The 16,713-nt window shown below is 43.5% G+C and overlaps 3 protein-coding genes across 3 annotated transcripts in view; 1 reads left to right on the top strand and 2 right to left on the bottom strand.

Moving 5' to 3' along the window:
• The window catches only part of lats2 (large tumor suppressor kinase 2), a 31,767-nt gene extending 25,393 nt beyond the window's left edge, over positions 1-6,374 (bottom strand). Inside the window, exons 1-2 of the mRNA XM_048978771.1 lie at positions 6,212-6,374; positions 1,191-1,907 (exon numbers count right to left, since the gene is read on the bottom strand). Of these exons, the coding sequence (XP_048834728.1) occupies positions 1,191-1,583 (393 nt within the window). The 5' untranslated portion in view covers positions 1,584-1,907; positions 6,212-6,374. The remainder of the gene's footprint in view (positions 1-1,190; positions 1,908-6,211) is intronic.
• A 3,616-nt stretch (positions 6,375-9,990) lies between these two features.
• On the bottom strand, positions 9,991-13,623 carry LOC125709837 (uncharacterized). The gene is made up of 2 exons (XM_048978779.1): positions 12,830-13,623; positions 9,991-12,479 (listed from the first exon to the last, which is right to left on the bottom strand). Exons 1-2 carry the CDS (start codon positions 13,005-13,007, stop codon positions 11,230-11,232), a joined length of 1,428 nt encoding a protein of 475 aa, XP_048834736.1. The 5' UTR covers positions 13,008-13,623; the 3' UTR covers positions 9,991-11,229.
• A 69-nt stretch (positions 13,624-13,692) lies between these two features.
• Positions 13,693-16,664, top strand: sap18 (Sin3A-associated protein). The gene is made up of 4 exons (XM_048978796.1): positions 13,693-13,872; positions 14,220-14,329; positions 14,685-14,807; positions 16,330-16,664. The coding sequence occupies exons 1-4, from the start codon at positions 13,801-13,803 to the stop codon at positions 16,484-16,486; spliced, it is 462 nt and encodes a 153-aa protein (XP_048834753.1). The 5' UTR covers positions 13,693-13,800; the 3' UTR covers positions 16,487-16,664.
• The last annotated feature ends 49 nt before the right edge of the window (positions 16,665-16,713 follow it).

The raw sequence follows: 16,713 nt of genomic DNA, 5'->3' as shown, positions 1-16,713 counted from the left end.
TCATGAAGACTAGTCACCCTCCCATCCGTGGAATGTGCCGGAGAAGTACATGCAGAGGGATGGAAGGGGAATGATGGGAGGGCAGTAGATTAAGAACACAGGCCTTCCCACGCATCGAACCTGCTGCTCGGAATGGGAGGTCATGTGGCCTCACAATGCAACACGCATTGTACAACTCCGGGCTGGTGAGCTCTGAGTGTTCTTTAGTCACCTATTTTTGCAGATCACAAATTACTCAATGCCCCTCTGGATAAACTCTCCTGCACACTGGTACCAGCATCCACCCTGGACACAAGACTAGTTACACAGGCTGCAAATCTTGTTTTAACAGAGACTACTGCACAGCTGGGTACACACCTAATAACAAAGGCATTTCTACAACTCCAAGCTGTTCCTGGCAAATGTATGACTAAAAGTGGCAATTTCCATTTATAGAAACAAAAAAAGGCTCAAAACATCCATCCATCTTCTATTTCCATAGGAAGGACATGCAAACTCCACACATATGGAGCCATGACAGAGACTCAAGTCTCAGAGGAGAGAGGCAACAGTACTAAGCACTGCACCACCACACCATCCAGCTCAAAATTCATATTTTAACCAACTAACCATAGGAATACATTGTAAATATCAAAATTGAATTTAACGCAACCACATTGACAGTAGGTAAGTGGTTAGCACTGTTGCCTTAGAGAATCAGTGTGATCTAAATTACCCATAGGTGTGTGTGTGTGCTGTCCCATCCTGGGTGTCCCTCGTCTTGTACCTTGTGCTTCCTGATACAGGCGACAGGGTCACAGTACTATATAAGAGGCTAGGGACAGATGGATTGATGTCACATTAAGGAGAAATTTTCCTGCTGTGTACTGCCAGGACTACAACGACTCAGGTCCATCCATACAGCTCCCTGAGCAACAAATATAGTGTGTCTAAAACACACAATTTTCCACATGAGCAATCCCATTAAAATTTTAACATACAGATTTAACAGAACTTTACTCAAAGATGCAGGAAACCCAGAAACCTCGTTCCCCAGCACATGCTCCTTAAATAATAACAATATTTTGGAATAGTTCCAATGGTACTTTCCAGGGAAGTTTTTCATTATCAATGAAATTATTTAGTAACAAAAGCATCAATAGCAAAGCATCACTGATGAGAATTCCTTTGAACATGCAGAAGGACTGTACCTGGTCACAACCAGCGTTGACCAGCTCCTGCAGCATTTGCCTGTTGACTTCTCCACTGGTGTGGGCGGATCCAGAACCGGAGGCAGGGCCCGACTCATTAGCAAAGGGCATCAGGGACTTGCGGATCTCACGCAGGGCACTCTGGTATTGGTTGAACTTCTGCGGTGGACGTGCCTGCTGCTGTTGCTGCTGCTGTGGATGAGGCTGCTGCTGTTGGGAAGTTGGCCGACAGGGAGGGTCTTTGCCTTTGCCATCACTGGCACCTCGGCCAGCCCCGCCATGCAAGGCTTGGCTCACCAGCTTAGCCGGCTGCTTCAGGCCCTCCTTGATCTCCTGCAGACGCTGTCGTGTGTTTCCCACATAGGGGGCGGCAGGGAACGTCTTTGGCCGCATGGTCGACCCAACGTCCCCTCCTTCTCTACACTAGGTCCGTCTCTCAGGCACACACACACATGTACACTCTGCCCTTTCAGAAACCTCAGGATGGCTGACCGTGGCAGGTGAGGATCTCCTGTTCGGGTGACCCGTCAGACACCTCGATTGACTTTATTCTTGCTGTTCTCGTCGCAGTCTCTATGGGAGTCGGGGTTCAGGCCAGCTGATCCTGGGGTCTCTGCTGCTGCACGACCTTAGGGGTCCAGTCTCTCTGGGTCCAACATCATGTGCAGATGCTCACATTCAGGGTCGCGCTGCCTCATCTTGGCCTTTGACACTTTCCTAAGGACACAGGAAACACAGCCATTGGAGTGAGGCTTAGGTTTGGGTGTGGTCATCCCTGCATAGCTGGACTGTGACAGTTACAGTGTGATTTGAATTTGGCTAGGAAGACATGACTGGGGGGGGTGGAGATTGGGCGTGGCCAAAAAAGTTTTCTTAATGTTCGACCCACTGGGCGTGGTTAAGGCATGACCATTATGGTGTGATTTGGGTTTGTCTATGCAAAGATGTACATCCACAGACCTCTTGAACACAAGACCTGCATTAAAAATACATATAAACTCACAAACATGCCAGGATATTGACATTAATCAAATACACAATATGGTTTGGGTAAAGGTCACTCACCTCCAGCACCCAAAGAAAAATTATTTACGAGACTTAAACACAAGACGCAAAATATCGGAGCCCTGGAGTCCATCTGGATCTCAACACCACGGCGTTCAGTGTGCATCAGTAATCCATACTGGCCACAAAGACCACAGCAACATACAACAAAATGCTGCTCCAAATTTCCTGTTTTAGAGAAGCATTTGCAGCAATAGAAAAAAATATGCAGACTGACACATAGTTAACTGCTAGTATAGACAGTTTATTTTTAAAACTGCTAAAGTAATTTAGGTTACCCTATGAGACAAACTGAAAGATGCTTCTTTCACCATTACTCTTTCATTAAATCTATGAATTGTCTGATTAAACACAAGAAGAGTTCCCTTATTCTCAGCAAGGAGAAAGATCAACGGCACACAAATACTAGTGACTCCTAGCCCATGCCTGTCGGCATCCAAATCACAGAGCCATTAATGACCACTGCAGAACAGTCACTACATCATAAACAGCCAAACAGAAATGTGCATAAAGGGAAAGCATCCCCATCTCGCAAAGGCCGACACAGACCATCAAAAAAGTGATGCTGAGCTTCTGCCAACTCCCGACTGTGCCTGTGAGCCAGCTGGAGGTACAATTATATTCCACAGCAAAAGAGCAATGCAAATGTGCAAATTATTGTACTGACATAAGAACCTCAGGAACACACTGTGGAACCTGGAAGAACTGACTGCATGGCCTCAGTGCTTCATGCTGTGCGTTTTACTAGATGAAATGTGCTGGTTAGCCTTTTGAATACCATCCATCCATCCATTTTCCAAACTGCTTATCCTACTGGGTCGCAGGGGGTCCGGAACCTATCCCGGAAGCAATGGGCACGAGGCAGGGAACAACCCAGGATGGGGGGCCAGCCCATCGCAGGGCACACTCACACACCATCCACTCTCACATGCAGTCCTACAGGCAATTTAGCAAGGCCAATTAGCCTCAGCATGTTTTTCGGACTGTGGGGGGAAACCGGAGTACCCGGAGGAAACCCCACGACGACATGGGGAGAACATGCAAACTCCACACACGTGTGACCCAGGCGGAGATTCGAACCCGGGTCCCAGAGGTGTGAGGCAACAGTGCTAACCACTGCACCACCATGCCGCCCCTCCTTTTGAATACCACTTACTTATTTTGAAATCTTTCAGTAAAAGAGAAAATGAATTCTTCATCACAGCATTTCCTGCGCTGCAGTGTGAAAAGCATTCAAAACTGTGTATTACCTCAGATTTCTCAGCTATCTGACCATCCAGAGATCAAACCCGCCTCACCTAGACATCAGATCATGGGTTCAAATCCTGCGGCCGGCAGAATGATCACATCACTCTGCTGGGCCCTTGGGGAAGCCTCACACCCCCAACTGCTCTTGAGTCACTGGCTGCTCATGCTTTCCGATTCCATGCATTGCTCACCTTGTACACTGTGCTTTGTGTCCGATAAATGCAAAATAAAAAATAAACACTGGGAAGCCGCTTTCATGGAGATGAGCCATCTAATTTACAGCACATGTTTTTGTATAAAATGTTTGTAAAAAAATTGAATATGAATTTTGTGTGATGTTCTGATGCACTCATCTTTCTGCGACGTTCACAAAGTGACACAGGCAAGAATGAAAACATCAAAAAAGAGCACATCCATCGATGTGTATCACACGGATCCTAAGGTCCAACTATCATCCCGCAATTAGAGAAGAAACGTTTTCTGTGTCGTTTTGGATCGTACTCCTGCTAAGAGAATTCGGCTTATGGGACGTTTTTAATGTGACGAGCAAATGTAGGGCGGCAGTTGCCCAATCTCCGGCTCCTTCGCGAAACTCCCATGCCTCCCCGCCTTCTTCTCGCCCTCGCTGAGCTTAACAGTAGGCATTCCTTTCCACAAGTAACGACAAGAACTTTCATAGCATCCGATCCCCGGAGGAAGGCAACAACAAAAAAATGGTACAAGCGGGCGATGCATGCAGTGTCACTTAAACACGTGTGTATGCACACTAGGCGCAAGGTCGGATTCCTATATGCAATAACATTTGCGGGGTTGTTGACTTGGGTCCGGGGTTTGAATCCCGCCTGTGGTTTGCGTTTCTGCATGTTCCACCCTAATAGTACAATTTTCCTCCCACACTATAGACAGGCACTTTTGTTAACTGCTGTGTCTGCGGGTGCCCTGTGATGGATTGACGTCACGCAAATGATGCCCCTCGCCTTTTGCCCCGCATTACCTGGCACAGCCTCCAACTCTGTCCAGGGTAAGCGATAGGAAGACGGCTAGATATTTTCGTTATATTTGTTACCCAGACATCCCATAGATGCACGAGTGTCAATAACGAACTTATATCTATGTATTACCTGTGATTACTTGCGAATATCACACGATCACCACCTATTTCATTCGTTAAATTTGCCTACTTTTAGGTTTGTTACTTTGTCGGGTGGTTGTTGAATGAAGTGTGGAGTTTAGGATTTCCTGTCATAGACGTTGTGAATATCTTTTTTCCCGTTTTTAAATTTAATCGCATGGTGATCGTTTTCTGGAGTTGTGCTTGATATAGTCAGTTTCGTCTCTTCGCGATGCGGTAATTGATTCTTGCATACACATGCTTTTAGACATTGAAACCTTTTATTTGCCTTTAGAAGTTCCTAAGAATTTCTTTCGCATTCTTGTTAGGAAAAAAGTAAAAATTTGCAAAGCAGATATTTCAATATTTATTAACACATTTTGCTGTTCATTAGATCGATTACAGGCCTATGGTATAACCTGCGAAATATGCGCAAAAAGCAGTATTCGGATCTCTAATCTAATCTCTTCGGTAAAATTTCACAAAGATAAAAGCAATTACAATGAAAACGAAGTTTTCCTAAATCTAAAATCTAACGTCTTAATGAAACAGCAATTCTTGGCTATTATTAATCTGGGCAGTTTACAATTGAAAGTTATCGTTTTTATAGTATCTGCCAATCGTACCACACAGCAGCATTGCTTCATGATAAATATTTAATCACCATGCTTTATTGTGGTCTTCCCGATTGCACGTCAAGCTCAATATTCCGCATGCAAACGTGATCCCATAGAGATATACCGCTAAAATAAAGTGCACTGCTGCACGAAACTGCAAACTACGTGGCCACTTAAAAACAGAAAAGCGACAGACGTATTTCTCTGGTATTCGGAGTGTTTCCGAAGCCAACTTAAGCACGGGGAAATACGATGTATCCTGCATCAAAATGAAATCACTAGATAGTATTTCCAAATAATCAAACAAACATATGTAATCCCTTGTCACTACTGAAATAATAAAACAAATTCAAAAAAACCTTAATGAAAAACTATGTTTATTTACAAGTATTATAAATGTCTGCCATTGAGAAAACATAGTGTTCTTTAAAAAAAAAAGTGCCTCACTGCACTTTCTATCCTACCCTCGCCAACTAATGAAAACAAAAACCTTAAAAATTACATTACCACGGCAAGATGACTTCCATAAAATATATCCAATTGCGCCTCCTTCGCCTCATTATTTTATATACTTTCCCGAGCAGATCGAAAGCATTTGGGAAAGGTACAAGTTGCCACAAAGCTTCCAAAGTCTTCTTAACATGAAGCTCAAAGTTTTTAGTTCTCTGGAGCGAGTGGAACGCGGCTTCCACGAAGGAAGCGCTACATTCCAATTTAGGGTGAATTTCAACTTATGTCAGAGCTCTTTCTCTAAGCCCGTTGAAACGCGCTGAAAACAGTACACATAATCCATTCAGTCAATTCTTTGACAACAATGATTAAATATATGTTCTTCGCCCAGTGGAACTGTATGTTTTAAATACACATCGCTTTGAAGTAACCGAAAATGTTCGCAAAGCATTACCAGTGGTCACCAGAATAAAGTAATGGAAAATAGCAGGAAGGAAACCGAGAAGCGAATTAAACAAAACCACAATTACCTTCCCTCCAGACCCAAAGCAATCCGACTGTGTTGTACGACAAAGGAAAAGCGACAAATCATATGAAGTGCAGGAATTCTAGTTTGTGATGGGACTCCATTTTCTCGCGACTCTGGGCAGATTTAGAATGTTGGACACTTAACTGCATTGTTAACATTCCAGAGGAGTCACGTGGCGACCCGATGCGCGTCAGCGCTGCACATATCGCAGGCGGGGCTTCCTCCTGTACGAATGCTATTTTATACAGCCTGTCCATTCCCAGCCAGGGAAATGCTCCGCGCAAAACAAAACAGCATATAATCAGGTGAAAGTAGACGTTTTATTTAGGCCTGTTTAACTTTGTAAATTGAGTTTAGAAAATAATACATTTTGTGATTACTCAATCGATAGGCCTACATGTGCCAGGTATTGTTTTCTTTATCAATCACTGACGTGCGCAATATTCTGGACTGGCTTTTAAATGCACCTATGCTTAGCTGGTATGCAAGACATGTACATATAGGAACCCTTATTCACCCAACACAATTTCTCCGCAAGTATGAGTGCAGGAAATTACCTCACCTGATGCTCAAACTGTAATTTTACGTTTGCCACACACCAAACTGCAAACACACCCATTAAAGTTTCCTAGGAGAAGCCAATAAAAAAATCTTCCAGCAGTTATGTCCCAATGCTCTGTCTCCTTATTTTCAAATATAAATGCTGATTTGTCAGGCAGCCTATAGGTCATTATCAAGCCTTTTGCACCTCTGATATTATGCTGTGTCTCTTGTAACCTTCCTGTCACTTTTGGGCTCTCACTTTGAGTCTGGATCCTCCCAAGGTTTCTTCCTTCCTTCTTTTTCCTTGCCACTATCACCTCAGGCTTGCTCACTGGAGGCTTTGGGCAGTGATAATGTAAAGCACTTTGAGACAATGTAATATTGTGAAAATGTGCTATGCAAATAAAACCGAATTGTTTTAGAATAGCATAGGAGAATAACAGACCAGGAGCATCGCTATGATCTTAAGACATCCTGGGCTTAGCCTTAGTTCTCAAAATGAGAGAGTGATTCTTTAAACCTCTGACCTAAACAAATCACTCTGGGCTTCATTTGAATCTTCAGCCCCCAATGCCCCAGCCCAGTGATGCTTCTGTCGCCAACACAACTGACCTCTGCTTCTTAGCACATTTCCTCAAAGACAATGGTGACTGAATGTCAGCTTTATGAAACCTTGAGAGGTAACTCTGGACCATGAGTCTATTGTCCATCACAGATATAACTGGTGTGTGTGTCTCTCTCTCTCTCTCTCTCTCTATATATATATATATATATATATATATATATATACACACACACACACACACACACACACTTACAGTGTTATGCAAAGGTTTGTCTACCCCTGATAACTTTCATGCTTTTCCTTTATGAATTAATGGTGGTTTGGATCAGCAATTTCAGTTAAATATATCATATAGCAGATGAACAGTGATATTTGAAAAGTGAAATGAAGTTTATAGGATTTACAGAAAGTATGCAATAATTATTTAAACAAAATTAGGCAGGTGCATAAATTTGGGCACCCTTGTCATTTCATTGATTTGAATATCCTTAGCACTAATTATTGGAACACAAAATTTGTTTGGTACACTCATTGACCCTTGACCTACAAACACAGGTGAATCCAATCATGAGAAAGGGTATTTAAGGTGGCCAATGGCAAGTTTAGGGGAAGGATACAAAATGGTATCTCAGAGATTTCAGCTGTCAGTTTCCACTTTGAGGAACATAGTGAGGAAATGGAAGACCACAGGCACAGTTCTAGTTAAGGCCCAAGAAAAATCTCATATAAGCAGAGCCGAAAGATGGTGAGGACAGTCATAGTCAACCCACAGACCAGCTCCAAAGACCTACAACATCATCTTGCTGCAGATGGTGTCACTGTGCATCGTTCAACTATTCAGCGCACTTTGCACAAGGAGATGCTGTATGGGACAGTAATGCAGAAGAAGCCTTTTCTGTGCACACGCCACAAACAGAGTCGCTTGAGGTATGCTAAAGCACATTTGGACATGCCAGCTTCATTTTGGAATAAGACTGATGAAACTAAAATTGAGTCATTTGGACATAAGGGGCGGTATGGATGGTGGGAAAAGAACACAACATTCCAAGACAAACACCTGCTATCCACAGTAACATTTGGTGGCGGTTCCATCATGTTGTGGGGCTGTGTGGCAAGTGCAGGTACTGGGAATCTTGCTAAAGTTGAGGGTCACATGGATTCCAGTCAATATCAGCAGATTCTTGAGAACAATGTTCAAGAATCAGTGACAAAGTTGCAGTTGTGCCGGGACTGGATACTTCAACAAGACAACGACCCTAAACACTGCTCAAAATCTACTAACGCATTCATGCAGAGGAACAAGTACAACGTCCTGGAATGGCCATCTCAGTCCCCAGACCTGAATATTATTGGTGTTATTTAAAGCGGGCTGTCCATGCTCGGAAACCATCAAACCTGACTGAACTGGAGATGTTTCGTAAGGAAGAATCGCCCAAAATACCTTCAACCAGAATCCAGACTCTCACTGGAAGCTATGGGAAGCGTTTAGAGGCTGTTATTTCTGCAGAAGGAGGATCTACTAAATATTAATGTAATTTTTCTGTTGGAGTGCCCAAATTTATGCACCTGCCTAATTTTGTTTAAATAATTATTGCACACTTTCTTTAAATCCTATCATTTCACTAGCTTCATCATTAGCTTCATTTCACATCTTATATCACTGTGGTCATCTGCTATATGATATATTTAACTGAAATTGCTGATCCAAAGCAGTGATTCATAAAGAAAAAGCATGAAAATTATCAGGGGTGCCAAAACTTTTGCATAACATAAAAAAAAAAATACAAATACATAATACAAAAAAAAATTTGGCAGTTTTTTTTTCCATCAGGCAATACTATCTACTAATAGGATACCTTTTCAGGGTGTTCCTGTTCCTTGTGCCATATGCTTCCTGAGAGAAGTGCTAGGATAGAGTTCCCCAGTTCCGGTACTGGAGGGCCAGTTTGCAGACTTCCCTGCTCAAACACACCCTTTTCAGCTCAACAACCAATTGCCATGTTGAGTAGGTGTGTTTGAGCAGGGAAATCTGTGAACCATGTCCAGCACAGGATCTGGGGAACCCTGTTCTAGGGTCTCTGCCACAGGAGCAACTGCTACACTGGTTAAACAGATGGAAGATGAATAGAAAGATTAGAAAGGATTTAGGATACCATGCATCAGAGCTAAGGAGCTTATAGAAGCTGTGCGTCTTCATTGCTGGTATCCACAAGCACACACAACATATGTTGACCCACGGCACACTGCAATCCCAGGATAAGGTGAGAGTATTCACAGCAGGAACAACCTGCATCCCCCATGACTTCAGTGGCAAATTCAGTGGCAAGTCAGTACACTTACGTTAGGAACAAATACTTCAGAGCAATGTAACACTTGATATTTTGTGGATGAAAATATGCATTTGCCATAAGAACATCTTTCCCGAGCTCACTGGTTAACAAGCCTTTCTCATGAGCTCTTAAAAAATAATTACAAATAAATATTTCAATACAACGTTCAACATAACAGACTGCCCCCTTTAAGTGAGGTGCTCTCATCAGTTTGCATTCTCTTTACAGAGACAAAGAGAAATCCACAGCTTATTTTCGTAGTCATGATATTTAAATTAAGGTTTCATAAGTGATACCAGTACCTGCAGATACATCACCTAAATTATCCAGTTATCCAGCTACTTCATGACGAAGAAACATGACTTTATAACAATAATCGTTCACATTGAGTGTAATGGGGATACATCCAGTGTGCACACAATGAAAATGTTTTACATTGTTTCATATTAGCATGGCATGATGCTGAAACTTGACAGTGAATAAAAAGAAAAAATAGATATATAAGCACAGTCAGTGTGGCAGGATTTCAGAGGAGATAAATAAGCACCTCTAACTGGTAACCCACCTATCCATCATTGCCCACACCATGATCAACAGCACGTGTACCTGTACTGACCTACAGCAATGCATCTCAGCTCTGATCCTGGGAAACCATGAGCTATCTTACCCAATGAAACTGGTAGTTAATGAGGCTTGATTGTGAAGTTGAAAAAGAAGGAACATCTAGATCTATCCAATAGTAATGAAGTTCAAAATTTTAAGTAACATATCCAAAACTAGCTTGATTTACTTTTACACTTTAAACAAAAATACAAATATTCCATTTAAGATCATTTTTTTAAACCAAATCCGCTGAGTAAATATTTAAATTATTTTTCAAAAATGTATTTGTCTTCTGTTGTGTTTGCTGTAATAGCTGAAGCAGGTGAATTAATGAATTAATATATATAAACGTTCATTTATGTTCAGAGTTACAATGATAACTCATTTGTGTCTGAGAACATAAAAGCAGAGAGTTTCTCCAGGAGCAGCGCTGAAATACACTATTCTAAAATATGCAACTGTCGACTGTCATTGACTGGCAACTGGATCTCGAAATGACTCACTGTAAGGCACAAGCTCCAGAGAAACAGTACTAAGATCAACAGAGGGACTAGGTATGCCTTGCTTGGCAAATTATACCAGTAACACATCTGGAGGTCACCGCCCCCCCCCACCCCGGCTCATATCAGTGTCCTCCCCAAATGTCACTGAAAGAATGACCACTCTGTTTTTCTGTTTCAACATTTTTAAGTATTTCACAAAGGAAATCGTCCCACTAACCAAGGCTTATATCTGCTACCCTTGTAACTGGACCACAGAAACCTCTATAGCTCCAGTTTCACTACTACAGCAAAGCTTTTTAAAGATCCCTGGAAGATCAAAGGGAGATGTCACTTTGACATGCAAAGCTGACGTTCATACGAAGGCTGCAGGTGTGTGTGTACAGCTTTCAAAAAACACCACGGTTCACTGCAGTGGTTAAGGATCTAGGATCAATTAAGTCAAAGGGGATTTGGCTTAAAAACAATAGTGAAAAAGTCATTCTAGTGGCGTGGCTGATATGCACAGGTTGTTCAAGGCGCACGCCACACGGACAATCCTGTCGAAGGTGTTCATATCAAAGGTGTTTTCCACTAGGCCATTAAGCATGGCATACCTCCGCTTGACCATGGCGATCACCCGCTCCACGTGTCTCCTCAGCACCGCTCTCTCCTCCCCCTCTCCCCCCACATCCCCCCTGGAGTTTGTAATCCTGATCTGGGCCCCCCGGGCAGCTACTGCCTCGTCGGCGTCCAGTTCATGGCCAGCCAGCACAACATCCCCTGGGAGCAACTTGGCTAGGAAGCCGCAGTTCTCCACCAGCTCCCTGTCGCTGACGTGACCTGGAGAGCCTCCGGACACAAAGGTCACCACACCCTGTGGGGCCACGCCAATAAGGTACTTCAAGGCCCCACCAATCACACCAGTTTCACTGGAACCTTCCAAGGCCACCGTGAAGCAGTCCACAATGGCGACACAGTCTGGACAGGCGGATTGGATCGCTGTCGGAAGGTTTCGCCGCAACTCCTCCCGGGACGGCCAGAACACAGCAGTAGGCACCAGTGTTGAAGACATGGCATCCACGACGCTGCGGACCGTCTGAGCCACAATGCCGACCTGTACGCCAAACCTGTAGGCCAAGTCCTGGTTCCTAAGGTCCAGTCGCAGGCGCATTAGAGTGATAAGCAGCTGCTGGAACCGGGACAGTTTGACGGTCTTGTCGGCCCGCATCCGCGGCGACAGCAGCCACAGGACTGTCTCAAGCACAAAGTAGCTGGGCAGCCCCGTGTAGAAGCGCACCTTTGCTGGGTCGTTCCTGAGCGAGGCCTCTGTGAGAGATGCCCGTTCCGCCAGCTCTCGTAGTGCCCGGTTCTCCCGACGGAGACGCTCCACCTCCTCTTCATAGTCTATATCGTCGTTGACGGAAGACATTTCGTCCCCATCACTACTGGGCGGGCTCTCAGCTGGGGTCACAATGTCTCTCGACCGCATGGGGACATTAATGGTACTGCCGCTGCTTGCAGATGCAACGCTCTCCGCACCGTCATGCTCTAGGTATTGCCCCGGCTGGGAACCCATCTCCAGGGTCTGCCCTTGCAGAAAGAGCAGGGCGTTGGCCGCCTCCACCTGAGCCTGCTGCTTGTCAGAGAAATCAAAGGCCCCTGTCTGGTCTGGCGTTCCAGTCACCGAAGATGTCCTGAACACAGATGGAACATAATCTGGGGACCGAGGGTTCTTCACCTGCTTACCTTTAGAGAAAATATTAACAACAAACCTCAAAAAATATTTTGGGATGGCAACAGCAGCCAGAAACATTTCAACCAAAACTACTGGATCATATTTCAATGTTGTTTTTAATTCATGTTTCTACTTTAGAGTTATGTTTTGCGGAAAACATGCAATTAAGACCAATGAGAAACTATTAAAGAAAAATAAAATCATGACGTTTTATTTAATTCAGTCATATTCACATTGTTACAACACCACAAAAAACGCGCAGAACTTTTACACGTAACTTTTCCGATCCTATTGATAACGAAGGAGGATGAGAGTTAATCGTGACCCCGCAGTCACATGTCCAGACGATCCAGACTCCCACCTGAGATGAAGTGAGTACTGCACAGTCTGCTGCCCTCGTTCGGCTGCCACCCTTCGCGGTTCACCGCAGCGATCCAGCGCTGCTTTCTCTCCGGATCACGGGGGAATCGGTAGAAAGATAGCGTGGTGCCGGGAGTCCTCCTGTTCCGGCAGCCTACCACCACACACGTGTGGACCATCTTGTTATTGATCGCGAAACGGGCGGACCTCCAGCCCTGCTCCAGACTCTCAACACATTGCCTGACTCCCAAAATGGCGTCCCGAGCGCTGTGAAGTACGAGGGTTTTGTGTCGTCATTCGGCGGGGAGGTGCTCTTCTCCCGGGGCGTCACGTTTTTTGCGATTCGCAAGCAAGTGGACGACACTACGTTTTTGTTATATGGCAAAAACTAAATATTGGGCTGTTCTCCACTGAGCAATCGTAACCCACCGAGAACCGAAGATAATACCTCAACTCCCCCAACTGGAACTCTAACCGAATAAGTCGATTCCATTCTCAAGAGCGATTGCCCCTGTACTGTTGCACTAAACATCTAACCGTATAAACGTAAAAAGGTGGCAAATGATCACGAAAAAATCTAAGTAGACTGCACGTGCACGTTACCGAGATCATGTAAATATATTCCGAATACTGAATTTGAAGGAATTTTGTAACTTTTATTTAAATATTTCTTTCAGTATGTCGTTGACACTCCAGAAGATAATGAATTGATGTGTTCAAAATACCGATTCTGTATTTTATTTTATTTGCTTGTAGTTACTACGTTGACGTGATTACCAGCGATACTGGCTTGCAAACTTTGTTTGACGTAACCTTCGCCCCCCCCCCAACGGGGAGGGTTGTGCTTAAAGCGGAAAAGGGTCCGCCTGGGGTCAGGTTTACGTTGTGAACCGGAAGTAGTAACGATCGTGTCGGTGTTTGGCGTGGGGTGGTAGCTATCGAAATATACTCGCTTTTTGAAAAGCACAGAAAATGGCTGTTGAATCAAGAGTAACACAAGAAGAAATTAAAAAGGAGCCCGAGAAGCCCGTTGACAGAGAAAAGGTTAGTTTTGATTAAAATTTGTACATGCGATGTGTGATTTACATTTTGTTTAAAAAGATGGAGTTGGCCAATGTCTAGTATTTTGTTTTAGCTTGTAGGTTAATGTGCTGTGTTAGTTTTTCCATTTCTGGGTTATCTAGTTATCATTATATGTAGATCGGTCGACTAATATGACAAAAGAAGAAATCGATGCACTTATTTCTGTGTGTTATCTTGTTTTTATTACAATTTACAAATTGGGGTTCCAGTCCAAGCGTTGCTTAAACCCATAGTCAACATTAATCAACGAGCTGTATCATTGTGGTCAGTGTATAAGTTCACAAACGCAAGCTTTTTCTTGTTTGCAGACTTGTCCTCTGCTTCTGCGGGTTTTCACCACGAACAACGGCAGGCATCACAGGATGGACGAGTTTGCTCGGGGTAACGTCCCCTCTAGCGAGCTGCAAATATACACCTGGTATGTTTGTGCGTCTGCTTTGTTGTTTCTAAGAAATAAACACATCTCCCCTGGCCGCGACTAACCCCGTCCTGAGCGAAGGGAATACATTTTAGTTAATTTTGTACATCGTACTGGAGCAGTTCAAACGACGTACGTTTAATAGAGGTGCAATATAATTTTCCCACTGTCTGGCACCTTCTTGAACCTTGAAGTCTGGGCCTAACGTCTAGTTTTTAAGATTCATAATTTTGTTATGTGTATAATTTGAGTGGTTCCCGAGTCCGGAACGAAATGGGCATGTCTCTTTCAGCAGCTGGGCATGTACAGAAGATATTGTAACAAATGGTGTCTGGATGTTTCTGCCTTGTAACAGGATGGATGCTACTCTGAAGGAGCTCACCAGTCTGGTAAAAGAGGTTTACCCTGAGGCTCGAAAAAAAGGCACACATTTTGGCTTTGCCATAGTCTACCCGGACCCCAAAAGGCAGGGGTATAGGTAAGGACAAGTTAATGTAGTCCAAATTTTAATGATCATTTACCTAGTACATGACTGCTCCTTTTCTTTACGAAGATATGTGTCGGGCTGTAATGAAATATCTAGTGCAATACCAGCTTACACCAAATTTATGAATAAACTTGGATATCCCCTGGATAACTGAAATCTAGAAATAGTTGTGTGTAGTTTAGAAGACTGAAGTTAGTTGTGAGTGTGATTTTGAAATGCGAGGCCTTGGTTTTGTGGGAACGGTAGGAGGTGGTCCCCAATATCACTGCATCACTGATTGCTGGGTGGTAGAGGTTGGGGAGCAGGGTAGGCAGGGCTCCATGATATCTATTTGGGATTAACAGGCGGATGCACAACCATCAGCAGTTTGTGTTAAATGGACGTTTATTTATGTCCATAATTTGGCAAACAGGATAGTGTTGCACCAAAATATCAAGATAAAAAATTTAGTAATCTGTGTAAATTCAACATCCTTATGTTTGCTGAATTCGCTTGGCGGAGCACATGACACACTGTTCTGGTAAATCATGGAGGCGATTAAAAAGATTCCAGTGGTGTACTGATACTTTTTGCAGTTAAGTCCAACGTTTATTAAACTTAAGGATACACCAAATTTATACAGATGAGCAGCTTCTGGTTCTCACTGTGCCTCTTACTAATGTTTTAAGGGGATTATTGATCTGCTTGCTGTAGGCATATGTAAACTCAAAAAGACGGCATCCGGACAAATGTTAAAGCCAGTCATCTGAAGCCCTGGTGATTATGCACATGGTGCACATGTGCCATATAATAGTTACGTGTTGGCGATATTGCTTTATGCCATTTTGATGGTGTTGCGTTTGAGTTTATTGTAGCCGCACTAAGACTGTCCTATTCAGAATATCCTACAAGGTTAAGGTCAACCAAACGCTTTAATAGTTTGACAGACTGCATCTCTAGAGACCAGTTAGTAGAGTAGAAAGTGGAGTCGAATGAGTAGCCTTGACACACTGGCACAGTTTGGTAACACCTACCCGAATGACAAATTCGATTAAACTTAAGGAATATGTCAATTGTGACAGTTTGGTTTTGAGATTTTTGATGTTTATTCATGGAATCCCACAGATGTGCTGAGGGCTCTTGGTATGTATTGTTCATACACCTATTTGTCTTGTGTACAAACCAGAACCTGCCAAGCTGTAACTAAGTCTTATTTTTCTCCCGTGGTACAAAAAAATTGAGCAGTTTCAATTGAGGGAACAGGTCATTGATTCCAAGTACCAACAGTTAAGGGTGTATGAAATGTAGTAATTCAAGTTTTGGTGGCGTTTGCATGGTAGAAGGCAATTGGTTCCATTTAAAAGCCCTTCCAGACAGATGATGTAGTTGAGCAAGTGCCACCTTATTGTTTTGACTCAGCTCAGGAGTACGCACTGGAATCAATCTATCATTTCCTTATGTGAAAACTGTTGAATTTCTATTTGTCTGTGGTATTAAAATCTTTGTTCTTTTAATCTGGTTTCTACCCTTGCAGAGTGAAGGACATTGGCAATACTGTGTCGGGTCGGAAAGGTGCTGATGATTCCATGACTCTACAGTCGCAACGTTTCCAGATTGGCGACTACCTGGATATTGCCATCACACCTCCTAACAGAGCCCCACCCCTTCCCAGTCGCATGAGGCCCTACTGACACACCACCCCCTCAGTTTTGTATTGCATAGGTAGTACCAGTGTTGTCATGGAGTCGTCTCCCTCTGACTTCAATATGCTTACATCTGAAACTTCCTGTGTTCTATTCCAACCCTTTGACTTATAAAGCAATGGCCAGAGAACTTGTTACGTGATTTTTCAATAAAATTTTAAATGTATTAATCTGGAATGCATTTCATACATCCTGTGACCTTGTGAATTAGGGCA

Source organism: Brienomyrus brachyistius, chromosome 16 (assembly GCF_023856365.1).
Source record: "Brienomyrus brachyistius isolate T26 chromosome 16, BBRACH_0.4, whole genome shotgun sequence".
Classification (NCBI taxonomy): domain Eukaryota; kingdom Metazoa; phylum Chordata; class Actinopteri; order Osteoglossiformes; family Mormyridae; genus Brienomyrus; species Brienomyrus brachyistius.
Note: the sequence above shows the minus strand (reverse complement) of the source record. Positions and strands in the feature narration are given on the sequence as shown.